Source organism: Eumetopias jubatus, unplaced genomic scaffold, assembly GCF_037043125.1.
Source record: "Eumetopias jubatus isolate StellerSeaLion01/CBP00866 unplaced genomic scaffold, mEumJub1_p1.0 scaffold_7, whole genome shotgun sequence".
In the NCBI taxonomy this organism is placed as follows: Eukaryota; Metazoa; Chordata; class Mammalia; order Carnivora; family Otariidae; genus Eumetopias; species Eumetopias jubatus.
The window spans coordinates 116855227-116882370 of record NW_028274813.1 but is presented as its reverse complement, the minus strand read 5'-3'; the positions used below and the strand labels follow the sequence as shown (position 1 = coordinate 116882370).

Below are 27144 nucleotides of genomic sequence, written 5' to 3'. Positions count from 1 at the left end.
CGCTCCCTGTGACGAAGGGGAAGCAGCTGACTGGTCTGATGGCCTGTTCCCAGAATTGCCTGGAAGAGACAGCCTGAGTCCTCCACCATCAGAGCGAGCAGCTGGACAGCATCACCAAGGGCCTGGACAAGATGGAATCTGACCTGGACGTGGCTGACAGGTACAGGGGGCGTTTCTGACACACGGGTCACGCCCCTGCCGTGCGCAGTGACGCCGGGTGGGCGTTGGTGAGGGACACATTCTGTGCCTGGTGCAGAGCTCCAGTCTTGTGTGAATAAGGAAGGCTACCTCGTTTCATCCTATGGGGGAAACAGGCCGAGGGGCCAGGTCACACACCTGAAGTTGCTGTTCTGCACGGCCATGTGGCCGCAGGGTTTGAGCTGAAGCTCTTTGGCTCCAGGAGCTGCTGGCTGTGCTGAGACACCAGCCACTCCCAAACCAGGGACCCCCTCCAGTCTTCTAAACAGTGGGGGCCCCAGGGAGCTTTTGTTTATGTGGCTGTGTGTGCTGACATTGCCGCATTTCTTTAATGTTCTTTTAACAAAAGGCCAACTGATATGGCCCCTGGGTAGCTCAGTCGTTGGGCGTCTGCCTTTGGCTGGGGTCGTGATCCCAGGGTCCTGGAATCAAGTCCCACATCGGGCTCCCTGCTCAGCGAGAAGCCTGCTGCTTCCTCTCCCGCTCCCCTTGGTCGTGTTCCCTCTCTTGCTGTATTTCTCTTATGTCAAATAAATAAAATCTTAAAAAACAAAACAAAACAAAACACAAAAGTGAGAAGATGAACCTGAGGCTAGAGAAGATGCTTGTAGTAACCACTTGTATTCTCACCCGGGGATTCATACCCAGCTAGGTAGAGAGCTCATATGTCAGAATGAGAAAAAGCCAGTTCGGTAGAAAAATGGGCAGGACGATTGATTGGAGTGTAGGGTCAGCTGCCGTCATGGAGATCCTCAGATCCTGTGGCTTGCAGAAGCTGGGAGGCTATTTCCCCCACAGAGAGGTGCAGGGGAAGGTCGGCGTCCCGGGCAGGTCAAAGGCTCTGCTCTGGGTCACGCCCCGGGGCCCCGTGTTGGCTCCGTGGCTGCGTCAGAAGCTGTTGGCAGCAATCTTCCCAGCCACTGGGAAGGGGGCACAGGGAGGCCAGTGCACACGGCCTTGTTTTTAAGCAGATGAGCCCAGCCCATGAAAGGGAGGTACTGGCACCCCAGTAATTAGAGAAAGGTAAATTAAACCAACAAGTACAGATGTGAGACAACACCGACTGATGGTCAGGGTGTGGGTCGGGACGAGACGTCTTGTGTCGCTGTTACTGATGGGACCTGGCCCGGCCCCTGGCAAGACCTAGCTAAGCCGAAGGTGCACAGACCCCATGACGAAGCCCAGCGTGTGTGGATGGGCACATTCACTGAGGCAGCTGTAGTTAGTCGATCCTCAAGGGGATGCAGTAATTAGTCACTACTATGTAGTTTTTGGAAAGAGATGAGGTCCAGAGCCAATGGCCAAGGAAGAATTCTTGAGATGTCTTCAGTGCAAAATGGTGGTTTTATTAAAACACAGGGACGGAAACTTGGGCGGAAAGAGCTGCTGCTGGGGGGTATGAGGAGCAAATGATGCTGTACTTTGGGGTGGGGTGGGGAGTAAAGGGAGGTTCCAAAAGGATCTTCATCTGCTAAGGATGACATGGGTTACCAGAGCCCTTGCTATTGTCAGACCAAGGTGGTTTTTCCTTGTAGCCAGGCATTAACGGTAACGCAGTATTTCTCAGTAGGCTGCAGGGTATAAGGACAAAACATTTTAGTTACCTTTCCTTCTGCCTTTGTTTCCCACATCACTGCCAACTCGGATTCAAGACACTGATTGCTTTTAGATCTGTACAGACTGACTTGGATCCACCTCAAAGCAATGTTAATAACACAAAACCAAGTTGAAAGTAGATGTGTACAAAAGCAAAATTTATAAGAGTTTTTAAATGGGTAAAGTAGCAAAAATGCAGGGAGCACTGAACTGCAAAAGGCCACGCTGGAGGGGCATGCACAGGGCCACACGTGCTGCAGTTGCACAGCGAGCTCCCACAGAGCCGCCAATGGGTGCTCCTCGTGGGGGTCTCCTGGCTCTTGGGGGTCGTTGGCACAGGTGTTCGGTGAGCATGTGATGCGGTTCTGCCTTTCAGTTTTAAAGTGTGTTCCTTCTGGAACGCCCGTTGTCTGGTTATCGGCCGTCCTGGATTGATCTTCTGATAGTGTTCTCATTTTTCTCCTTGTCTTTTTGTTCTACTATTTCTTGAGTTTCATCTTTGGGGTGGTCACCATAATGGACAGCAGAGCCAAAGCCGTGATCAGAATAGTCTGACTCCGAGAGACCTTGCTCCTGGAGGAGAAGTAGATGGGCAGTTGACCCAGTTCTTTTATTTTTTTAAGATTTTATTTATTTATTTGACAGAGAAAGACATAGCAAGAGAGGGAACACGAGCAAGGAGAGGGACAGGGAGCCCGATGCGGGGCTCAATCCCAGGACCCCAGGATCACCCGGGTGCCCCAGTTGACCCAGTTCATACTTTGGCCGGGTCAAGTGAGCAAGCCTCTAACTTGAATTAAAAAGCACTCATGGCCCCTGAATCAGCTCCCAGACTTGAAGACTGAGTTTGCAGGTTCGAAACCCCTTGAATGATGGGGAAGCTGGAAGCACCCCAGTTTGCTCCTAAAAGTTTACACCTTTGGGAGCCCCTGGGTGGCTCAGTTGGCTAAGCATCTGCCTTTGGCTTCGGTCATGATCCCAGGGTCCTGCGATCAAGCCCCACATCAGGCTCCTTGCTCTGTGGGGAGCCCACTCCTCCCCCTCCTCCCCACTTGTACTCTCTCACTGTCTGTCCTTCTCACTCAAATAAATAAATAAAAGCTTTATTAATTAATTAATTAAAGTTTACACCTTTGTTCTTTCTCCCAGCCTTCCCCCACGGGACTTGTGGGATTTAACCAGGGTGGCCGTGCACTGGGGAGCAGGAAGCCACCAGACTTTTTGGGACCCCTAGATGCTGGAAGTGACCTGATGGCAGCAGACCAGTCAGAGTAGGGGCTTCTGGGGGTCAAGGGATCAGTGGAGCTCTAACTGAGGTCTGCCTCGTAGTGTCACAGTGGGCCCAGTAGGCCCCGAACCCATCCCAGTCCTGGAGCACATCATCCAGCAGCAGGCAGAATCGCACACTGGTTCCCTGACCTGTGTAGTGAGGGCTGTTCTGGTGGCCAAGCCAAGTGGGAGCCTCTGGACTGCCTAGAATAGTAACCTCTTCTTGGAGGGATTTCTGAGATCAGTGCCCCCATCAAGGACTGGAAGGGTGCATGGGTAGTGAGCCCTGCATCATCTGCACTCAGCTCACTCACTCGACGGTGCAGAACAAAGATGGATTGTCTTAAACTTACCAGGTGGTACTCTTAATTGCAGTTGCTGTTCCCGATGCTTGAGCAAATGAACACATCCTCTGGAACGTGCTCTGCAGTGGTCTGTCTGGCAAATGCTCTTAGGAAGGACCACCAGATCAGCTTGCTTTCAGCCGCCAGCAGTGCATTGTATCGTCCCACCTCAGGGGTATACCAGCTCTCCAGCCCTGTGTCATGCTTTATGTCACAGGGCCCTTGACTGTCTCTCCCTTCACAGGATAGCATGCTGGCCCATTACATGGGGGATACCATGCGGACTGGCTCAAGGAAGAAGTAGCAGCTACTCTAGATGCACTGGAAAGATGTTTGCTTGTCAGAGGTGGGAAAGAAATCTGACAGAAATTAGATACTTTCATCCTCATTGAAATTTCTAGGGATCCAGTGGAGTGGGGCTTGCTGAGGTATCTTTTTATGGTGAAGGATAGATTTTGCATCTGGCTCTTCCTATAACCAAAAGGAAGACACACTTGGGGTGTCTGGGTGGCTCAGTCGCTTAAGCGTCCAACTCTTGGTTTCAGCTCAGGTCATGATCTCAGGGTCATGAGATTGAGCCCCACATCATGCTCTATACCCAGTTGGAAGTCTGCTTGAGATTCTTTCCCTCTCCCTCCCCCACTCCTCTTCCCCCCACTCACACACATGCTTGTGTACACTCTCTCTCTCTGTCTCAAATAAATAAAATTTACAAAAGAAAAAAAACAAAACTAAAAGGAGACATGGCGCCTAGTGAGCCCCTTAGCATTTTGGAAGTGACATACTCTTCATTTGGGTGTGCTACTCTGGCCAGTTACCAAGTGACTTGAAAAGATGCTAGTTTTGAGTGGGGTCCGGAATAAGAAGGCTCTGTAGCAGGTCAAGGTGCCACCTGGGCCACATGATCCAGCAGATCCAGTGGCGCTCCAAGTATCTGCGGTAGACAAAGGTGCTCTTTGGAGCCTTTGTGGACCTTTATAGGGAGTCACAGTGTAGGATTACAAAACAGAGCCCTGCTACAGGAGATCAGGCTCTAGCAGGCCCTGAAAGCATAGGCTAGGTCACATGGCCCCCACTCCTGCCATACCGCCTTTTCTCTCCCAGCCTGCACCGAGGGCACATTCCCTACCTGGGGAACACCCTACAGTCAGTTGACTGAGGAGGAAAATTGTGGAGCCTGGTTTACAGATGGTTTTGTGCAATATGCAGGCATGACTCAGAAATCCTCCCAGTGGGCTGAACTTCAAGCCATGCACCTGAAAATTCATTGTGTTGGAAAGGCAGTCTTGTGCATAAAGTCTTTTGACACACTCTCAGCCTCATAAGAATGGGTTTTAGGCCTGGAACACATAGCCTGTGCCAGACTTATCCCCTAGTAGGGAAATGGCTTTCCCTGTTACAGGCTCAACCAGTGCTCTTTTGTTCTACAGAAGCATGCATGTGAGTGGCTCTCAGGCACACCCCCAGTCTTCTGTATTTCAGACTCCATAGTTGGGGGGTGGGGGGTTGGTCCTTGAGCTGAAGCGTTAGAGGGATGTACATAAGCCGGTTGTCCTGCATCGGCCGCCAGGGGCACCTGATGTCCATGAGGTACCAGTGCCTACATTGGACCTGATTTTGTTCCGTCTCTTCTCCATGTGAGTAAAGCTGGGTAAGGCATTGCTCCATCCAGTGCTTGACCATGTTGTGTTCTGTGGTAACTCCAAGATGGCTGTGGGCAGACGTGTTTGGAGGCCCCTGAGATTGGTGACCGTTGTGTGCTACTCTGCTCAACAGTTTCCTTGGAAGGAGGAACGGCTAGAGGCTCAACTGCTTACTGATTGGCTGTGGCCGGTGGTTTGGCTGGATGTTTGGGGAATGGAAGAAACATGATTGGAAACTTCATGACAGGGAGGTCTGGGGTAGAAGTATATGGATAGACTTCTCTGAGTGGGACAAAAGGCAAAGATGTGTCCCATGTGAACGCTCACCAGAGTCTCTTCAGCAGAGGAGGATTGTGATAATCAAGTGGCTAGGATGACCTTTTCTCTGGATCCCAGCCAGCCTGTTTCCCCAGCATCTCCTGCAGTTGCCCAGTAGGCCCATGAGCAAAGTGACCACGGTGACAGAGATGGAAGTCATGATGGGTCTCAGCAACATGGACTTCAACTCACCAAGGCCAGCCTGGCCACGGCCGCTGCTGCACACCCAAACTGGAGACCAACACGGAGTCTCCAGTATGGCTGTGTTGTCTAGGCTCCTCAGCCAGCTACTTGGTGGTTGGTGATTGATTACATTGGACTGCTTCTTACTGTGAATCTCTTGAATGTGGCAGGTCGCTTGTCTCTTCTTGCTTTCAAAACTCTGTTTTTGTCTTTGGGTTTCAACACTTTAACTATGATGTATCTCCGTGTGGATCTTTATAAGTTTATCCTTCTGGGGGAGTTGTTGAGCTTTGAGTCTTTTCCAAACTATTTTTGTGAACCATGTCTTTCTTGTTGTGTGTGTTCATTGAAATTTCTCTTCCCTTGTGTCTCCATTCTTAGATATCTGGCTCCCATGAAGGGAAAAGGAAATAGGGCTTGTCTCTTTGAATTCTCTAGCTGGAAAGCTACTTCAGTTCATGGTGGTTGAAACCCCTATGCTAGCCTCTCTGCGATCAAAAGCAGCAAAAGGGCCCCATAGAACTCGAAGAAAACAAATGTGTGTGTGTGTGTGTGTGTGTGTGTGTGTGTGTGTCTGTGTGTGTGTGTCTGTGTGTATACTAAAAATCTGGATTATACACTTCCTACTTCCTGGAATTCCGTATCTCTCTTTAAATGAAATGAAGACAAATTGGCAACCTGGTTTTGATATCAGGAGTTTGCTGGAATCTAGTTGTAAGTAGTTTGGTTGTATTTCCATTGGCATCTGTGAGTAAATAGTGTGGCCTTGGTGTTGACGTGTTGGAAAATGGCACTCTTGAATGACAGTTTGGCTCTTCACAGTTGAGCCCTATGTAGCTCAGGACTTTGAGGATGTTTTCCATTGTCTTCCTAGTGTATGTTATTGCTAAGTTGTGTAGGATTGTGGCTACTGTTTTCCCCTTTCCTAGATATTCTGATGTTTTATTCTGAGGTGTCTTTGTAGATTTTTTTAAAACAGTCTTCTCATTTACATACCATAAAATTTACTCATTGTATGTAACAATTCAATGATTTTTGGTAGGTTTACAGAGTTGTGCAGACATCACTATAGTCCCATTTTAGGTCAGTTCCGTCACTCCCAGAAGTTGCCTCAAGCCCTTTGGCAGTCACTGTGTTCTTGCCCTGCCCAGGTCACCACTGATCTACTCTTTCTGTGTGTAGATTTGTCTCTTCTAGAGAGGTCACATATGCATCATGTTTTTGAGGTTCATCCTGGTTGTAGGATAGATCAGTACTTTGTTACTACTTATTTGTTCTTTTTTTTTTTTAAAGTAGGCTCCATGCCCAACATGGGGCTTGAACTCACAACCCTCAGAGCAAGAGTCCCATGCTCTACTGACTGAGCCAGCCAGGCACCCTGTTGCTTTATATTTCTGGCTAATATTCTGTTGTATGATCTATCACATTTTGTTTATCCATCGACCAGTTTTGACGGGCATTTTCTTGTTTCTGCTTTGTTGCTATTATGAATAGTGCTGCTTTGGATGTTTGTTTTCCATTCCCTTGGAAGGGAAATTGCTGGGTCTCTTTAACATTTTGAGAAACTGACCAATTGTTTTCCAAAGTGGCTGCACCATTTTACATCCCCACCAGTAATGTATGAGGGGCTCCAGTTTCTCCACAACCTCACAACACTTGTTACCTATCTTTTTCATTATAACTCTCCTAGTGGGTGTGAGGTGGTGTCTCACTGGGTGGTTGACTTTCATTTTCCTAGTGATAATGAGCATCCTTTCATATGCTTTTTTCCATATGTGTATTTTGTTTTCAGATTCTTTGAGCATTTTTTATGTGGTTGTGTTTTTATTATGGAGTTTATAAGAGTTCTTTATAGAAGTTGTTAAGAGTTCTTATAGAGTTCTGGATAAAAGTCCTTTATCAGATACATGATTTGAAAATATTTGCTCCCTTTCTGTGGATTGTCATTTTCTTTTCTTTTTTATAAGATTTATTTATTTATTTTAGATATGGAGTGGGGAGGGAGAGAGAGAATCTCAAGCAAACTCCCCACTCAGCACGGGGCTCAGTCCCACAATCCTGAGATCATGAACAAGAGCCAAAATCAAGAATTAGATGCTTAACCAACTGTGCCACCCAGGTGCCCCCATTTTACTTTCTTGAAGATATTTTTTGAAGCAGAGAATCTTTTTTTTCTCCAAGGAATCAAACAGAATTTATTTTCGAACTAAATAAGACAGATTGAGGGGTGCCTGGGTGGCTCAGTTGGTTAAGCGCTTGCCTTCGGCTCAGGTCATGGTCCCAGGGTCCTGGGATCGAACCCTGCATTGGGCTCCCTGCTTGGCGGGAAGCCTGCTTCTCCCTCTCCCACTCCCCCTGCTTGTGTTCCTGCTCTCGCTGTGTCTCTCTCTGTCAAATAAATAAATAAAATATTTTTAAAAAAAGATTGAGTAAAAGAAAGTTTTACCTCAACTTTCCCAATAGACATTTTCTCCTCAGACTGCATGTTATCAATTTTAAGTCCCATCAGTGGCCTTCATAATATTCACAAAGGATGTACAAATTGTGTCATTTGGTTGAAGATTCAAATTTGAAAATAACAATCCTTCCACTTTTTGTGCTTTAGATTTTTTTTTACACTAATCTCTGTTCCATATGGAGGGTTTGAACTCATGACCCCAGGAATCAAGAGCCACATGCTCTACGAACTGAACCATCCAGGTGCCCCCACTTTTGTGCTTTAGAACAATTCTCAAAACACATTATGATGCTCCCAGCTCATAACTGTTCAGTTAATTTTTTCTTCTCAAAATAACTTAGAGGAAGAGATTCATTTACTTATGTAATATATATATATATATATATTCAAAAACAGAACTCATCCAGTTTTTCCCATGTTCATGGTGGGAAAAACTAGTCCAACTCAACAGATGTAGCAAAACATCTGTGTCCTGTTTTGGCTTCTCTGTTTTAAGGGACCAGAGAAAATCCTTTGTTGTTTTCATTGTGGTTTCAACATAACAGTACCAAATGTCCTTTTCTTCCTCCCGATCTTGATCCAGCATCCAACATTGATCTTTTATATTCAAAAAATGAGCTTTCCAGAGCTTTGCAGTTTCCCTTCTTCAGACACTGCCAAGCAGACTTCCCTCCCTGAGCATGTGGTCTGACCGTGGGAGACGACTATGGCACACGTGCACCCGGGCCCTCTTCGTGGCCACACCCTCGACTCCTCCTCCAGATACCAGCATCCCAGGGCCTGACTGCATCTGTCGTGCCTGTGGCCCAGACCTGGCTGGATGCAGGCCTAAAAGATTTAAAGTGTATCTGTTTTTCTTTCATCATTTGCCTTTGGTGTCATATCTGATTCATTGCCAAATCCAAAGTCACAGAGGTTAACTCTTTTTTAGCCTTTCTGTTTAGGTCTGTGATCCACTTGCAGTTCATGGTATGAGAAATGGGCCCAACTTCTTTTCTTTTTATGTGGGTATCCAGTGGTCTCAGCAATATTTCAATTCATTGTTACCCCGTTGAATTGTCTTGTTGTCCTTGTTGGAGACCAGCTGACCCTACACGTAAAGGCTTGTTTCTAGACTGAGTTCTATCATTGATCCACGTGTGGACCCTATGGCAGTACCACACCATCTTCATTTCCATACCTTTGTAGTAAGCTTTGCACTCAGGTAGTGGGAGTCAACCACATTTATTCTTTTTCAAGATGGTTGGCTATTCTGGGTCCCTTGCATTTCTATATGAATTTCAGGATTAACTGGCCGGTTTCTGCACAAGAGCCAGCTGGGATTTTGATAGAAATTGGACTGAACCTGGAGCAGTTTTGCCATCCTAGCAATGTAATTATTAGTGTGGTGTAAAAACACTTAAATCTGCTGTTTTATTTTTTGTGCTACTTGTTACCTCTGTTGCTCATTTCTTTTTTCCCCCCTGCCTCCTGTAGGGTACCTGAATATTACTTCATAATTCCATTGTGACTTACCTACACTGTTGTGAATGTAAGTCCTTACATATATTCTTCATCGGACACTCTAGTTATTATGTTGTATATGCATAATTGGTCACAGTGTGCTGGTGTTGACATTTTTTTAAAGATTTTCTTTATTTATTTGACAGAGAGAGACGGCGAGAGAGGGAACACAAGCAGGGGAGTGGGGGAGGGAAAAGCAGGCTTCCCACAGAGCAGGAAGCCTGATACGGGGGTTGATCCCAGGACCCTGGGATCATGACCTGAGCCAAAGGCAGCCACTTAATGACTGAGCCACCCAGGCACCCCTGGTGTTGACATTTTACCCAATTGAGCGGTGTGTAGAAACCTAACCACTGTCTTTATGTCTGTTTACCCTACCAGATTCATATAAATCCTCTGTAAGTTAATTATCTTAACTTCATTTTCCTATTTGAGAACCACAGCAATTTTGTAATTTTTACTTCAAGTGCCATACATATTTTAGCCAGCTCAAAAGAAAAAAGCAAGTGCATTTTATTTCCCTATATTTGTACTCTTTCTGTTTCTCTACCCTCCTTCCTCATGTTCTAGGATTCCTGCCCTTATCAGTTCCTTTCTGATCCATCGACTTCTTCAAGATATTCTTTTAGGGCAGCAATTTCTTTGTGGGTTTTCTTCCTCCGAGAATAACTCAATTTCTTCTTTATTCCTGAAGAAAAGTTTCACTCATTGTGGAATTTTGAACTGACAGTTCTTTCTTTGAGCACTGAAAACCATTGCGCCACTTCTTTCTGGCTCCATGGTTTCTGATGAGAAGTGCGCTGCCATTCAAATTGGTTTTCTCCTGTAGGTGAGGTCTCTCATGCCACTGTCAGTATCTTTTCTTTGTTTAACATAACTTCACGGTAATTTCATTGGTTTTATGCTGTGGGGGTCTGATTAGGTTTTTTTTTTTTTTTTCCACTCTATCGGCTTATTTATGTTTTTTTTTGCCTAACTTGGGAAATGTTCAGCCATTATTTGTTTGAGTCCTTTTCCAGACCCACACTCTTTCTCTTCTCCTGCTGGAGTGGTGGTGATGAGTGTTCAGTCTTTTGTTTTGGACCCTTGGGTTTGTTGTCATTGTTGTTTTTAGTATTTTCTCTCTGTTGTTCAGATTGGGTAATTTCTGTTCATTGATCTTTAATTTCACAGATTCTTTTATCTGTCATCTCAGGCTGCAGTCTACGTCTACCCATTTTTTTATCGGTTATTGTATTTCTAAGTTCAAAAATTTCCGGATACTTTATTGTGTCTTCTGTATCTCTGCTAAGACTTTGTGGTTTTTAATTTATTTCCAGCATGTCCATAATTGCTTGTGGAAATACTTTTATGATGGTGCTTTAGAATTCTTGTCCAGTAATTCCATCAGTTTCATCCTGGTTTTGGCATTTGCTTCTATTTTTTATTTAAGAAGAGATTTTCCTGCTTCTTGGCATGGCGATTCTTCATTGTATCCTGGATATTTTGGGTATTAAGACTCTGAATCTTGTTTTTCTGTTTTAGCAGAGCTTTCCCCGACATGGTGCCCCAGGAGTAAGAAGCTATTTCCTCTTGGGGCGCCTGGGTGGCTCAGTGGGTTAACCATCTGACTCTTAATTCGGCTCAGGCCGTGATCTCAGGGTGGTGCGATGAAGCCCCACGTTGGGCTCCATGCTGGGCGATGAGACTGCTTGAGATTCTCTCTCTCCCTCCCCCACTCTCTCTCTTTCTCTCTTAAAGGAAAGAGAGAAAGAAGGGAAGGAGAAGGGAAGCTGATTCCTCTTACTGCCGTGTGAGGATGAGAGCCCCAATTGCCCACGTGGCCCTTGTTTGTGCCTTGGGATAGGAACAGACACCTGTTGCTGCCGGCTGGGAGTGGGATTTCAAGCTTCCTCATAACTGTGCCCTAGCTGGGAGAATTGGGGGGTCTCGTTACCGTCCCCCTCCACTGAGCCAGTAAGGTTTCTCTTGTTACTGATGGCTCTTCATGTGGCCTTCCCTACCACCATCCCACTTAGGGGAAGGAGTCCTACTGCAGCCAGGTAAGGGTGGATGTCGAGGCTCCTCAGGTACTTTTTCTGACACTGCTCCAGTTGGGGAAAGCACACCACAGTATAGCCAACTGAGGGTGGACATCCATGCCACCCTTCTTTTAGTCGAAGTATAGTTGATACACAATGCTCTGTTAATTTCAGATGTACAACATAGTGATTTGACAAATTAATGTTATACTCACCACCAGTGTAGCTTCCATCTGTGTTGGTATTACAATACCATTGACCATATTCCCTATGCTGTAACTTTTCTCTCCATGATTTATTTGTTCCATACTGGAAGCCTGTATCACCCACACCCCTTCATCCATTTTGCCCCTCCCCCAACCCTCTCCCCTCTGGCAGCCATCAGTTCTCTGTATTTATGGGTCTGTTTCTCCTTTTTGTTTGTTCGTTTGCTTAGTTTTTTAGGTTCTGCATATAAGTGAAGTCATGTAGTGTTTGTCTTTCTCTGGCTTATTTCACTTAGCATTAATACCCTCTAGCTCCATCCACATGCTTGCGAAAGGCAAGAGTTCATTCTTTTTTGTGGCTGAGTAATATTCCACTGTGTGTGTGTGTGTGTGTGTGTGTGTGTGTGTGTGTGTGACATCTTCATTATCCATCTAGGGAGACCCTTGGGTTACCTCCGTATTTTGGATATTGTAAATAATGCTGCAGTAGAGATAGGGGTGTAGATATCTTTATCACTAGTGTTTTTATTTTCTTTGGGTAAATACCCAGGAGTGGAATTATTGGATCATATGGTAATTCTGTTTTTAATTTTTGAGGAACCTCCTTACTGTTTTCCGGAGTGGCTGTACCAGTTTGCATTCCCATCAACAGTACAAGTACTGTACCATGTACATGTTGTACAAGTACCAACATGTACCAGTTTGCATTCCCATCAACAGTGCAAGAGGGTTCACCTTTCTCTGCATCCTCACCAACACCTGTTGTCTCCTGTGTTGTTAATTTTAGCCACTCAGACCGGTGTGAGGTGATATCTCAATGTGGTTTTCATTTGTATTTCCCTGATGATGAGTGATGTTGAGATCTTTTCATGTGTCTTTTGGCCACATGGATGTCTTCTTTGGGAAAAGGCCTATTCAGATCCTCTGCCCATTTTTTAATTGGATTGTTCATTTGTTTTGGTGATGAATTGTATAAGTTCTTTATATATTTTGGATATTAACCTCTTATCAGATGAATCATTTGCCAGTAAATTTTCCCATTCAGTAGATTGCCTTTTTGTTTTGTCAGTGATTTCCTTTGCTGTGCAGAAGCTTTTAATTTTGATGTAGTCCCAACAGTTTGTTTTCACTTTTCTTTCCATTGCCTGAAGAGACATATCCATAAATATGTTACCAAGGCGGATGTCAAGGCGATTTTACTGTATATGTTTTCTTTTAGGAGTTTTATGGATTCAAGTCTCACATTTAATCCATTAATCCATTTTGAGCTAATTTTTGTGTATGGTGAAAGAAAGAGTCCTATTTCATTCTTTTGCATGTGGCTGTCCAATTTTCCCAACACCATTTGTTGAAGAGACTGTCTTTTTGCCATTGGACATTCTTTCCTGCTTTGTCAAAGATAAGTTGACCACAGAGTTGAGGGTCCATTTCTCGGCTCTCGATTCTGTTCCATTGATCTATGTGTCTGTTTTTGTGCCAGTACCATACTGTCTTGATGATGACAGCTTTGTAATAGAGCTGGAAGTCCGGAATTGTGATGCCGCCAGCTTTGCTTTTCTTTTTCAACATTCCTCTGGTGTCTCTTCTGGTTCCATACAAATTTTAGGATTATTTGTTCCATTTCTTTGAAAAAAGTGGATGGTATCTTGATGGGGATTGCATTGAATGTGTAGATTGCTCTAGGTAGCACTGACATCTTCACAATGTTGGTTCTCCCAATCCATGAGCATGGAACGTTTTTCCATTTCTTTGTGTCTTCTTCAATTTCTTTCCTGAGTATTTTATAGTTTTCTGAGTACAGATCCTTTGCCTCTTTGGTTAAATTTATTCCTAGGTATCTTATGGTTTTGGGTGCAATTGTGAATGGGATCGACTCCTTGATTTGTCTCTCTTCTGTCTTGTTGTTGGTGTATAGGAATGCCACTGATTTCTGTGCATTGATTTTATACCCTGCTACTTGACTGAATTCCTGTATGAGTTCTAGCAGTTTTGGGGTGGAGTCTTTTGGGTTTTCCACATAAAGTATCATATCATCTGCAAAGAGTGAGAGTTTGACTTCCTCTTTGCCGATTTGGATGCCTTTGATTTCTTTTTGTTGTCTGATTGCTGTGGCTAGGACTTCTAATACTATGTTGAATAGCAGTGGTGAGAGTGGACATCCCTGCCGCGTTCCTGACCTTAGGGGAAAAGCTCTCAGCTTTTCCCCATTGAGAATGATATTCGCTGTAAGTTTTTCATAGATGGCTTTTATGATATTGAGGTATTTACCCTGTATCCCTATACTCTGAAGAGTTTTGATCAAGAAAGGATGCTGTACTTTGTCAAATGCTTTTTGTGCATCTATTGAGAGGATCATATGATTCTTGTTCTTTCTTTTGTTAATGTATTGTATCACGTTGATTGATTTGCGGATGTTGAACCAGCCTTGCAGCCCAGGGATAAATCCCACTTGGTCGTGGTGAATAATCCTTTTAATGTACTGTTGGATCCTATTGGCTAGTATTTTGGTGAGAATTTTTGCATCCATGTTCATCAAGGATATTGGTCTGTAATTCTCCTTTTTGATGGGGTCTTTGTCTGGTTTTGGGATCAAGGTAATGGTGGCCTCATAAAATGAATTTGGAAGTTTTCCTTCCATTTCTATTTTTTGGAACAATTTCAGGAGAATAGGTATTAAATCTTCTTTAAATGTCTGATAGAATTCCCCTGGGAAGCCATCTGGCCCTGGGCTTTTGTTTCTTGGGAGATTTTGGATGACTGCTTCAATTTCCTTAGTGGTTATAGGTCTGTTCAGGTTTTCTATTTCTTCCTGGTTCAATTTTGGTAGTTGATACATCTCTAGGAATGCACCCATTTCTTCCAGGTTATCTAATTTGCTGGCATAGAGTTGCTCATAATATGTTCTTATAATTGTTTGTATTTCTTTGGTGTTGGTTGTGATCTCTCCTCTTTCATTCATGATTTTGTTGATTTGGGTCATTTCTCTTTTCTTTTGGATCAGTCTGGCCAGGGGTTTATCCATCTTGTTAATTCTTTCAAAGAACCAACTCCTAGTTTCGTTGATCTGTTCTACTGTTCTTTTGGTTTCTAGTTCATTGATTTCTGCTCTGATCTTTATTATTTCTCTGCTCCTGTTGGGTTTAGGCTTTATTTGCTGTTCTTTCTCCAGCTCCTTTAGGTGTAGGGTTAAGTTGTGTATTTGAGACCTTTCTTGTTTCTTGAGAAAGGCTTGTATTGCTATATACTTTCCTCTCAGGACTTCCTTTGCTGCATCCCAAAGATTTTTGGACAGTTGTGTTTTCATTTTCATTGGTTTCCATGAATTTTTTTAATTCTTCTTTAATTTCCTGGTTGACCCATTCATTCTTTAGTAGGATGCTCTTTAGCCTCCATGTATTGGAGTTCCTTCCGACTTTCCTCTTGTGATTGAGTTCTAGTTTCAAAGCATTGTGGTCTGAAAATATGCAGGGAATGATCCCAATCTTTTGGTACCGGTTGAGACCTGATTTGTGACCTAGGATGTGATCAATTCTGGAGAATGTTCCATGGGCACTAGAGAAGAATGTGTATTCCGTTGCTTTGGGATGAAATGTTCTGAATATGTCTGTGAAGTCCATTTGGTCCAGTGTGTCATTTAAAGTCTTTATTTCCTTGTTGCTCTTTTGCTTAGATGAGCTGTCCATTTCAGTCAGGGGGGTCATAAAGTCCCCCACTATTATTGTATTGTTGTCAATGTGTTTCTTTGCTTTTGTTATTAATTGCCTTATATAATTGGCTGCTCCCATGTTTGGGGCATAGATATTTACAATTGTTAGATCTTCTTGTTGGATAGACTCTTTAAGTAGGATATAGTGTCCTTCCTCATCTCTTATTACAGTCTTTGTTTTAGTTTCTAAATTCCTTTAGTTTTTGTTTGTTCTGGAAGCTTTTAATCTCTCCTTCTATTTTCGATGACAGCCTAGCTGGATATAGTATTCTTGGCTGCATATTTTTCTCGTTTAGTGCTCTGAAGATATCTTGCCAGTCCTTTCTGGCCTGCCTGGTCTCTGTGGATAGGTCTGTTGCCAATCAAATGTTTCTACCATTGTAGGTTACATATCTCTTCTCCCGAGATGCTTTCAGGATTTTCTCTTTGTCCTGAGACTCGTAAGTTTTACTATTAGATGTCGGGGTGTTGACCTATTATTATTGATTTTGAGAGGGGTTCTCTGTGCCTCCTGGATTTTGATGCCTGTTTCCTTCCTTACATTAGGGAAGTTCTCTGCTATAATTTGCTCCAATATACCTTCTGCCCCCCTCTCTCTCTCTTCTTCTTCTGGGATCCCAATTATTCTAATGTTGTTTCGTCTTATCATATCACTTATCTCTCGAATTCTGCCCTCGTGATCCTGTAGTTGTTTCTCTCTCTTTTTCTCAGCCTCTTTATTGTCCATCATTTGGTCTTCTATATCACTGATTCTCTCTTCTGCTTCATTTATCATAGCATTTAGTGCCCCCATTTTTGATTGCACCTCATCAATAGCCTTTTTGATTTCGACTTGTTTAGATTTTAGTTCTTTTATTTCTCCAGAAAGGGTTTCTCTCATAACTTCCACACTTTTTTCAAGCCCAGGTAGTATCTTTAAAGTCATGATTCTGAATTCTAGGTCTGACATCGTACTAATGTCTGTATTGAGTAGGTCCCTGGCTGACGGTACTACCTCTTGTTCATTTTGCTGAGGTGATTTTTTTCGTCTTGTCATTTTGTCCAGAGGAGAATAGATGAATGAGAGAACAAAATGCTAACAGGTTTACAGCGTCCCCAGCAAATATACTGTATACAAATCAGAAAAGACCTGAAACCAGGGGAAAAGAAAGGGAAAGAAAGAAAAAAGAAAGAGAAAAAAAAAGACAAAAACAAAAAACAGAATAATACAAAAAAAGCAGAATATGATCAAATATGATCAGGCTAGTGCATAGATCAGTGCCACACACTAGATTTTGGGAGTATTTTGGTCTGTTAAAAAAAAGTGCCTCCTAAAATTTTAAAGGAAGAAAGACATATGTACAAAATAATGGTTGACACAATGAAGGGATGGAAGATGACTGTAAAGATCAAAATTATAAAAGATTTTATAAAAGGACTTGAATAGATAAGAAGTTGTTTGAAAAAAGAAAGAAGATTTAAGAAAAAAAAAAAGGAAAAAGGGAGAGAACGTGATCAGGCAGGAGACTAGAACAAAGCCATACACTAGTGATTTGGGGTATATTTTGATCTGTTAGAAGAAACTGTATCTCAAAATTTTAAAGAGAGAACAACTTACATATATATGCCAAAAGTAAGTGTAACTTCTATGAAAGGACAAAATATGACTCTAAAAATGAAAAATAAAAAATGTTTTTTTTTTTAAAAAAAGGGATTGATAAGATGTTGGTTGAAAAAGGGAAAAAGAAAAATAAAAAAAAAACAGTTAACAAAATTTAACTTTGATGAAATAATGAATCATGGTAAAAAATAGCTATGAATTCTACGTGCAGTATTCCCCTAGCGCTGGAGTTCTCCCGTGCTCCTTGATCGTTAAACTTGGTCTTGGCTTGCTGGCTGTTTGTGCTGGTCTTCTGGGGGAGGGGCCTGTTACTGTGGTTTCCAAATGTCTTTGCCGGAGGCTAAGTTGCCCCACCCTTGTAGGTCCGGGCTAAGGAAGCTGCTCAGGTTCGCTCTCAGGAGCTTTTGTTTCCTGCAAGCTCTCCGTACAGCCTTGGAGGACCAGGGCAAAAATGGTGGCCTCCCAATCTCCACCCGGAGGAGCTGAGAACTCGGGGCCCCGCTCCTCAGTGTGCCCTCAGAGAAAAGCAGTCACTCCCATCTCCCTGGTCTCCGGCCGCACTCCGTGCTCACCCGGCCTGTGATCGAGCGTTGCTATCTCTGGCACCCGACCCCGTGTGGAGTTTCCAAACCCAGCAGATCCCTGCGGTGCGCTCCCGTGCCACTCCTGCCCAGGAAGGAAGGGGAGTCTCCCCAGCTCTGCCGCTTCTTGGGTCCCTGCTGGAGGAGCAGTGGCCTGACTGGGCCGCGGATCACAGTTTATGGCAACCCCGAGCTGAGAGCCTGCGCCTCAGCTCCGTCTCTGCAGCCAGCTTCTCTGCTCCGATACCTGGGAGCTCTGGCGCACTCAGGCACCCCCGGTCTTTCTCTGACCCCAAGGGTCCTGAGACCACACTGTCCCGCGAGGGTTCCACCCCCTGCTTAGCCACTGCAGCGACGTCCCTCCGCCGAGCCAACTTCTAAAAGTTCCGATTTTGTGCTCCGCGGCTCTATCACTTGCCAGAAGCGGCCAGTGGAGGCCCCTCCCTCGCCGTCTATCCTCCTGAATATCGCCTTGGATTCACTTCTCCGCAGGTCCTACCTTCCAGTAAGTGGTTGCTTCTCTGTTCAGAGAGTTGTTGCTACTCTCCTCTTCGATCTCCTGTTGAGTTCGTAGGTGTTCAGAATGGTTTGATCGCTGTTCAGCTGAATTCCTGAGACCAGACGAAATCTAGGTCTCCTACTCCTCCGCCATCTTGCTCCGCCCCCCAATACCACACCACCTGGATTATCATAGCTTTATCTTAAAATCAAGTAGTGTGATTCTTCTGACTTTATTCTACTTTTTCATAGTTGTTTTAGCTATACTATTTCCTTTGCCTTTCCATAAACTTGTTGAATCAGCTAGTTTATATCCAAAAACATCCTGGTAGAATTTTGATTGGATTGTTTTGAATGTATAGATCAATTTAGTGAGAATTGACATCTTCACTATGTGAGTCTACCAGTCCATGAACACAGTATATCTCTGAACTTACTATTTAAGTCTTGATTACTTTTATCAGCATTCTGTGTTTTCAGCATACAGATCCTGTGCATATCTTATTAGATTTATACCTAAGTATTGCAATTTTGGAGCTATTGAAATTAATTATGGGAATGCAAACTGGTATAGCACTTGTGGAATAAAATTTCAGACGCATTTATGAAATGTTAAACAATTCACACCCTCTCCACTCTAACCCAATGTCTGTGTTAGTATGTATATCTTATTAGAAAACATTCATATCTACCCAAGGATTCAGGTCAAAGATGTTGTTTTCATTTTATTAGTCATACGATAAAGGGAAAACAACTTGTTTCCACCAGGAAAAAATTGTGTATGTGATTAATTATGGTATATACAAACTTTAACATTCCAGGGAATACTTTCAAAAGTGAGGTAGGTGTATATGTGCTGTTATTGGAAGATCCTGCATCCATTTTATTAAGTGACAAAAGGTAGTGGCAGATCAATATGCACAGTATTACGGGTTAGGTTGAATAAAAACAATATATTTGTAGAGCATATCTATGAAAAAGCCATAGTCACCTTTAGAATAACACACACTAGGGGCGCCTGGGTGGCTCAGCTGGTTAAGCGTCCGACTCTTGATTTCGGTTCAAGTCATGATCTCTGGGTCCTGAGACCAAGCTCCGAATCGGGCTCTGCATGGAGCCGGCTTGAGGGTCTCTCTCTCTCTCTCTCTATTTGCCCCTCCCTCCATCACACACTCTTTATCTCTCTCAAAGAAAAGAAAATATTTTAAATAAAAAAAATAAAAATACACACTAGATTGTTAGTCATGGTGACTTCTGAGGAGGAGGCTGAATTGTGGAGGAACGTTGAAAAGGGGATATTGTGACTCATCTGTATTTTTAGAAGTTTTTTTGCAATAGGAAGATATGCACTAGTACCTTCTTAAGTAAAATTGCTAGATAAGCCTAACAAAAAAAGCGGCTGCATGAAAGTAACTGCTAACTGATGCAACAAACTGTGACATTTGAAGGGCTAACACAACAGAAGTGCATCTTTGTGCACACAAATTCTGATACAGTTTGGCAGGGGCCCTCTGCTTTTCCTAGACCCTGGGTCCAGGTTGCTTTCATCTTGTGGCTCCCCTATCTCAACACGGGGTCACCATGTTTGCTGGTGAATCAAGGGAGACAGCATGGAGTGGACATACTGGCTCGCAAACGCCTGGACGTGAGAAACAATGCTTCTGCTCACATCTCCATGGCAAAGGGTCATCACACAACCCTCCCTAACTACAAGGGGACTGGCAAGGTTGTGTCCCCTGTATTCTGGAAGGAAAGCAAGACACACTATGGATGAACATTAAAGTTTCTCCCATGTATTGTTACACAGTAGGGGCTTAACAAAATGCAACTATTATAATTTGTTATGACTGACTTTATTGCTGGGAGGAGTTTTTTTTTTAGATCTTATTTATTTGTCAGTGAGAGAGAGAGAGAAAGAGATTGCACAAGCAGGGGGAGCAGCGGGCAGAGGGAGAAGCAGGCTTCCCATTGAGCAGGGAGCCTGATGTGGGACTCGAGCCCAGGACCCTGGGATCATGACCTGAGCCAAAGGCAGATGCTTAACTGACTGAGCCACCCAGGCATCCCAGGGGAGGAGTTTTTGAGGTCAGTTTGCCTTGGAATTCTTTGAAATTTTCAAGCACCTCCTGTGTGACAGATACTTTCAAGTACAGGATGACATCTAATTTTCAAACGATTCTGTGATCCCAGCAGGGAGGATTCACTTCTTCATTTAGTGACCAGAGGATTACTACAGAGAGTAAGTTTCTATGTTGGGGGAGAGAAGGTGATTCCTAGCTGTTCCATGGGGACCAGTGCTGAGCTCGTTAGCAGGCCAGGTTCAAGAGTGAGACAGAAGAGCACACAGGGGAATACCAGGGAAAGGCTGCTGTAATTCGGGAAAGTGCTAGGTCTGCAAAAAATGCCAGCGCCTGGGCAGTCAGTTCTCAAAGAACTCTGAGGTTCAGGCAGAAGAACTCTAGGTTAATAAAGCCCACAGACAGTACCCAAAACCTGTTTGATTCTCATTGTCACCTTCCTTCCTTAGCAACAGGTTTTTTAGTACCTTAGCCACAGCATTCTTCTTTTTGTCACCTGGAAGACACCATGCTGTCCTCAGGAATGATGTAGGACTCGGAAGGTTGGCCACAGGCTGCAGTGGGTGGGAACAGTGTGGACTCTACATGAATTCAGACTCGGGTTCTAGTCGCTGCCCTGTCACTCACTAGCCACGTGATCCTGGGAAAATGACTAAGTCCCAGGAGCCTAAGGTTCTTTCTGAAGTGAGTGAGTTAGTGAGTGAGTTTGATAAGCCCCGTCTTGCAGGACTGCAGGAATGCATGTGATATATGGAAAGCACCTTGCACAGTGCTTGGCACATATTGGAACTTTGATGAATGGCAGTGATTTCAAGTGTTGTTTTGATCCCAGGGCCTTCCACTCTCTCCTCTGGGTTATTTTATTTTATTTTATTTTTGTTACCGAGGTCATGTTAGAGAATGTGCAGCTCAATAGGACATGGAATAGCTAATCAGCCAAAGAGGGTGCTTCATAAGTAAAACTCAATCCATTTTCTAAATCAGAGGATATATGTGAGATATATGAGAATATGTGTGGCATTCAGGTGTGAGGGAATTGTCCCAGCTGGACACAATACAAAGCTCCTAGAATGTGAGTCAAAGACCAGCTCCTTCCCTCCCTCCAGCTGCTCTTCCACCAAACCACTCCTTTCACTCATTTCTCCCCCCACCAAAACCTAGACCTTGCTTACTTATAGCTGTCCAAATTACACTCCAGATAATCAAACTAAAATGACTTTTTAAGCAGTGGGTTCCGGCTTTGCATGGTCAGGACAAGAGTGCCAGTCTAGAGTCTTCTGGGCTCCACTTCAAAGGAATATCACTGTATTTCTCCAGAAATACTTGCAGATGACGGATATAAAACACCTAGTCTGTGCACTGTGTTCAACGGCCTTGGGATGGGAGTGCAGGATATCTTCTTTTCCTGCCCCAGGAGGAGATTTCTCCCTGGTTTGTCCATGATCCAGAAGGAACATGTCAGAGCAATTATCCATTTCAGACTTTGCTCCCACCTCTAAGGTACCCTGTCTCCAAGTAGGGCCACTGTCACCCCCCAGGTTCACGGTGATCAGCTGCACAGAAGGAAGCACGGTGACCCGACACCCTGAGCCACCCAGGCCAGGGGCACTTCCACTGCAGTGCTTGCCCCGGGAGCCGCACTCCCTCACCCTTCTTCCGTTTCTTCTGCAGGTCTCAGGGCACCTCTCCCCACTTTCCTGCCATGAGTGCAGCTGCTAGACTGTCCCCTAAGTGTGGAACGTGTCCTGCTTTTCCTAATATCCTCACTGCTCACACACAGGGCCTTCCAGAGAGCAGAGCTCAGCCCATGTCTGGGAATCAAGGAGCCAGTGAGCAGGGCTCCCTCTGTGCTGAGATGTCATTTCTCCTCCTTTCTTGAAGAACTAAGTGAGTGAAGGCACACGCATCTATGTTAATTTGCAGAATGACGAGAAGGAGTAAGAAGCAAAAATGAATAATCTTTTATTTCCGTATTTCCTGACCCCGTCACTTGACTGCTCCATTTTTCCAACTTTCCAACAAATTCCTATGCCAATGCCCCGTGATTTCATTCCAGAACCCAAACAAGGAGGGAAGATCTCCCACCTTATTTCCAGAACATGACAAAACTCTTAAAACTCTTGAACTGGGCAAGTCCAAATGCTGTGGGGTGGATGTCACGCACACATTTACCTGCCGAAGCTGGTTAAAACTTCTACTCCAAGGAACAACATTTGAGAGCTTCCTCAAGAAACCCAAGCTCTGGATGTCAGAGTCATCGCAGAGAACAGGCCCCCAGAGAGGCTGGCTCTTCACCCTGCTTTCTTCCCCCAACCCTCCCTGGCCCTGCCTTACTTAGAACTCCCGGGGCTCTCTCTTTTCACACACACACAGGGAAGAACCAAAATGTGGCCTCACTTCATGCCCAGCACCCCGCAGGAGAAGCTGCCGACCCCACCAAAGCCTGGAAAGGGCCTGGCCGCCACTGGGACTCAGGCCTCCTCTCCCTCATCTCTCACAGCTCCTTCAGACAGGGCCAGGGAGGAAGCCAGCTGCCCGTGCCTGACCCGGAGCACATACTCCAGCACTTGAACCTTGCTGGTTCAGCATGGGCCCTGGGACCCCACGGGAACTCGTAGCGGTCAGGGTCGCTGCCAGGCACCTGCCGGTACTCCAGGTACCCTTCCTGCACCCAGACTTTGGTGAGAGCTCCCTGGGCTCCCCATAGATGATGTGCTCCTGACCGGCATACACCCCCATGACCCCCAGCGTTTCCCACACCTCCTCCTCGGGGGCACGGTCGCCATGCAGGGGGCTCACCCCCAGGACCAAAACCAGGAGGCCGGTCTTGGGCATGTCATGCTCACCGCTCAGCATCCCATCACAGATGAGACCCAGGGCATTGACCAGGTTGTAGGAGTGGTCACTGCGGTCCGCTTTCTTCACGTCCATGAGAAAGACCAGCCGCATGCACTCGGAGGCTTGGCCCAAGATCACTGGGAAGTCATCCTGGTAATCTTTGCTGACGATCTCGAGCATCTCTGCCTGGCGGGTCGGCTGCTTGTTGCGGTATTTGAGGAGCAGGAACTCCACCAGGGCAGCCACTTTCACGTGGAGTTTGTCCTGGAGAGAGGGTTGCGTGACTTCCGGCTCCTCCCAGGTGCTCGAACCCTCCTCATCTAAGCTGCTGGGACCTCCTCTTCCCCAGCCCCCGACAGCTGTGCTTCCACCAGGCCCTGTGCCAGGCCTGGGTCTTCCTCCATTAGGTCCTGACCCCTGGTTTTTTAAAGCAGGCCCCCAGCCTCTGTCAGACCAGGATGCGGACGTCCTGACACACCGCCTGTGGACTTGGCACAAACAGGCCTCCCAGGGCGGACAGCAGGGGCAGGCTTCAGTGCGTTGTCCCTGTTCTGGAGTCCAGGTCCCTCCCTGAGCCCTCCCTCAGGGATCTCAGCATGAGCCGCAGCACCGCTGGTGATGCTGTCTCTGCTGTCTCCAGGCCTGTTCCCTCCGACCAAAACCCTCACTGCCATGAGAGCCACGGGCAAAGACTGGACGTCGCGTCAGGCTACAAAGTCCAGGGATTCCCTGAGATAGGTCCTTCGGGTCCCTTAGCCCTACTCTCTGTTCCCCATCTGGACTCCCTGGATGGCCGGTGCCCTCAACCCTGCTCCTGAGGGCCACTCCTCACAACAAGCGCTCAGTGTCTCTGGGACACAGAGCAGAAGTCAGGACACACCTCATGTCACTGTTGTCTCACCCAGAGGCCTCCCAGGACATTCCCTACTGGGTCCAGGGTCCTTCATTCCTCCCTCTGGTCCTCACCTTGACTCCTGACAGAACCTGGGCGCTCCTGCCCCCGTCCCCACGCTTGTGTGCGCGTGCTTGCCTTTGGCATTTGCACAACGATGGTCGGGAAGGCATCAGAAGCAAGAACCAGCAAACTTCTATCTCTTCAGCTTCTGACCCCTGTTCCTTACTTCTTCCGTTCTTGTGCCTTTCCAACCCATCCCTAGGCCAATGGCCTGTGATTTCGGTCGAGAGCCCAAGCAAGTAGGCAAGGTTTCCAGGCTGGTGTCCAGCGCATGAAGAAAAACTTTTTCTTAAAGCTATTTATTTATTTGAGAAAGAGAAAGCACACACAGGGGAGAGAGAGAAGCAGAGTCTCCACTGAGCGGGGAGCCCCATGTGGGGTGTGATCCCAGGATCCTGAGATCCTGACCTGAGCCGATGGCAGACGCTTAACCAACAGAGGACCCAGGCACCCCAAGAACATGATAAAACTCTTAACTCTTGGACTGGGTAAGAACAAATGCTGCAGAGTGGATGGTACTCACACAATCAGCCCCTGAAGCAGCTGAAACCTTCTATGGCAAGGAACCCCACAGGAGAGCTTCCTCAAGGACACCAAGCTCTGGATGTGGGAGTCATCCCAGGAAACAACCCCCCCACCCGCAGGAGGCTCCTTGCCCTGCTTTCTTCTCCCAACCCTCCCTGGCCCTGCACTCCTTAAAATACCCAGAGCTCTGTCTTCACGGGCACACACACACACACAGGGAAGAATCAGCAAGCGGCCTCACTTCATGCCCAGCACCCCGCATGAGAGGCTGCCGAACCCAGCAAAGCCTGGAAAGGGCCTGGCGGACCCCAGGGCTCAGGCCCCCTCTTCCTCATCTCTCACAGTCCCTTCAGACAGGGCCAGGGAGGAAGCCAGCTGCCCGCGCCTGACCTGTAGCAAATACTCCAGCATTTGCAACTTGCTGGTTTTGGCGTGGGCCCTGGAACCCCACGGGACCTCATAGCAGGAAGGTCACTGCCAGGCACCTGCCAGTACTCCACGTACCCTTCTTGCACCCAAACCTTGGTGAGGAGCTCCCTAGGCTCCCTGTAGATGACGTGCTCCTGGCCGGCATACACCCCCATGACCCCTAGCATTTCCCACACCTCCTCCTCGGGGGCACAGTCGCCATGCAGGAGACTCACCCCCAGGAGCACCACCAGGATGCCAGTCTTGGGCACTCCCTGCTCACCGCTCAGCATCCCATCGTAGGTGAGGCCCAGGATGGGGACCAGAATGTAGGAGTGGTCGCTGGGGTCCACTTCCTTCACATCCATACCAAAGACCAGCTGCAAGCACTCAGAGGCCTGGCCCAAGATCACAAGGAAGGCATCCAGAGCATCCTGGCTGACGATCTCCAGCATCTCTGCCTGGCTGGTCGGCTCCTTGATGTGATACTTGAGGAGCAGGAACTCCACCAGCTCGGCCAGCTTCCCCTGGAGTAGGTTTTGGAGCCCTGGCTGGGCTTCTTCAGGCTCCTCGCGGGGGCTGGCGCCCTCCTCATCGGACCTGCTGGAGCCCTGGTCAGGCTGGCTGCAGGCAGTGGCTGCCTGGGCAGTGGGGGAGGGGCAGGCACTCAGAGAGCTCTGGGGACGACTCTGGAACCCAGCAGCAGATCCCTCCACCAAGGGGACCAGAAAGAGGGCAGAGCAGGAGCCAGATGGGGCGGCGGACTGGGAGGAGGCCAAGGTGGAGAAGGAGGAGGGGGTGCGGGGGACCTTCTCCTCCCCAGCCCCCAACTGCTGTGCCTCCACCAGGCCCTGGGCCGGGCCTGGGTCTTCCTCCAGCTTCCAGAACTCACTCCTCTGACCCAGGGGCATGGTGTTTGTGTCGAGCTGAACCTGAAGAAAGAGGTGGGATGGCTCCTCAGGGTGCAGCCCAGGCAGCAGAGGCCTGAAGTCCTGGAGCTGACAGTGCGCTGCATCGGACTTGGGTGCTGAGGGGTCCCCTATGGGGGGGGGGCGGGCGAGCCCCTGGCTCCATGCTCAGAGCAGGAAACTCACCTTGTTCACTGGCCCTCACCTGCACCTCCCCTGCTCTGGGACCTTAGAGGCTCCTGCCTCAGACCTAGGCCTCGACTCTGAATTCTGGAAGCCCCTGGAGGAGAAAAGGAGGAGTCACTTCGGGGTGCAGACACAGAGCACGGCCCACGGCCCCCAGTGGGGCAGGAGGGCTGGGGCACACTCTGTGAGGTCCCCATCCGTCCAAGCTGGCTGGTCCCCTCCTTGGCCCCTCAGGGGACTGCTATTTCCCCTGGCAGGGCCTGGGCCGCACCCCCGCAGCCTGAGGCCACAGGGTCACAGCAAGACCGCCCAGCCCTGAGACCCCACAGAAGGTAAGCCAGGGGGCCCACCTCTGCCCACGCCTGCCAGAGGTCTAAGGGCTCGTCTCGGGATCCCAGGGACGGCCAAGCTCGGGTGCCGTCTGTGCTGGGATGGGCGCACCTCTCCATCTATACCTTGACCCCACGGAAGGACTGGGAAAACTCCCTGTGTTGACCATAGGCCACCCTCCTGGTGCCAAGGCCTCATCTCTGGGAGACGCCAGAAGGAAAAGTCAGGAGAAATAACTTGGCCCACCGATCGCCCGTCTCCTCATGGCTGGCAGCAGCGGCAGGGTAGCCTTGGGCCCTAAGGATCCTGCTGTGGGAGGCATCCCCTCATTTCTCATCTGCCCCCCACCATCAGGCCAGACCCAGAGCCAGGGCACTTGCCTCCTCTGCTACCCGAGTCCAGACCCTCAGGCCCGGGCCCTCTCCATCCTGAGAGGAAGGATCTGGGGAGGAGGAGGGACTCAGCCTGACAGGCCCCACCCAGGGTTCCCAGGGCCTCCAGGTAGGGGCTGCACAGACTTCTGGGCCATCCCTTCCTGGTCCCGCGGGGTGGGTGGGGAGTCACTCACTCCTCCCTCGGGTGTCCCCACACTGATTCTTGGCAGGAGCAGGGACTCCTGTGTGTCTCCCAGGTGCGCTTCCCCAGATGACCTGACCCCGACCTCTCCCAGCATGGTCCTCACCTCCCTGAGAGCTCCGAGAAGAGGGTGAAGAGCCAGCACGTCCTCATCCACGGCCACGTCTCCATCCACCCCCTCAGCCCCCGGCAAGATCCCAAAGGGCTGGTCGTAGG

At 47.2% G+C, this 27144-nt stretch overlaps 1 protein-coding gene and 1 pseudogene across 1 annotated transcript; one reads left to right on the top strand and one right to left on the bottom strand.

Annotated features, from left to right (window-relative positions):
* Window positions 1-27144, top strand: part of LOC148163972 (acrosin-like) — a 240030-nt pseudogene that overhangs the window by 114785 nt on the left and 98101 nt on the right.
* LOC148163974 (melanoma-associated antigen 8-like) lies at window positions 188-25839 on the bottom strand. Its single transcript, XM_088024981.1, is given in 5 exon segments — window positions 188-299; window positions 22809-22867; window positions 22963-23304; window positions 24863-24993; window positions 24996-25839. Coding segments are annotated over 5 exon segments (1488 nt in total).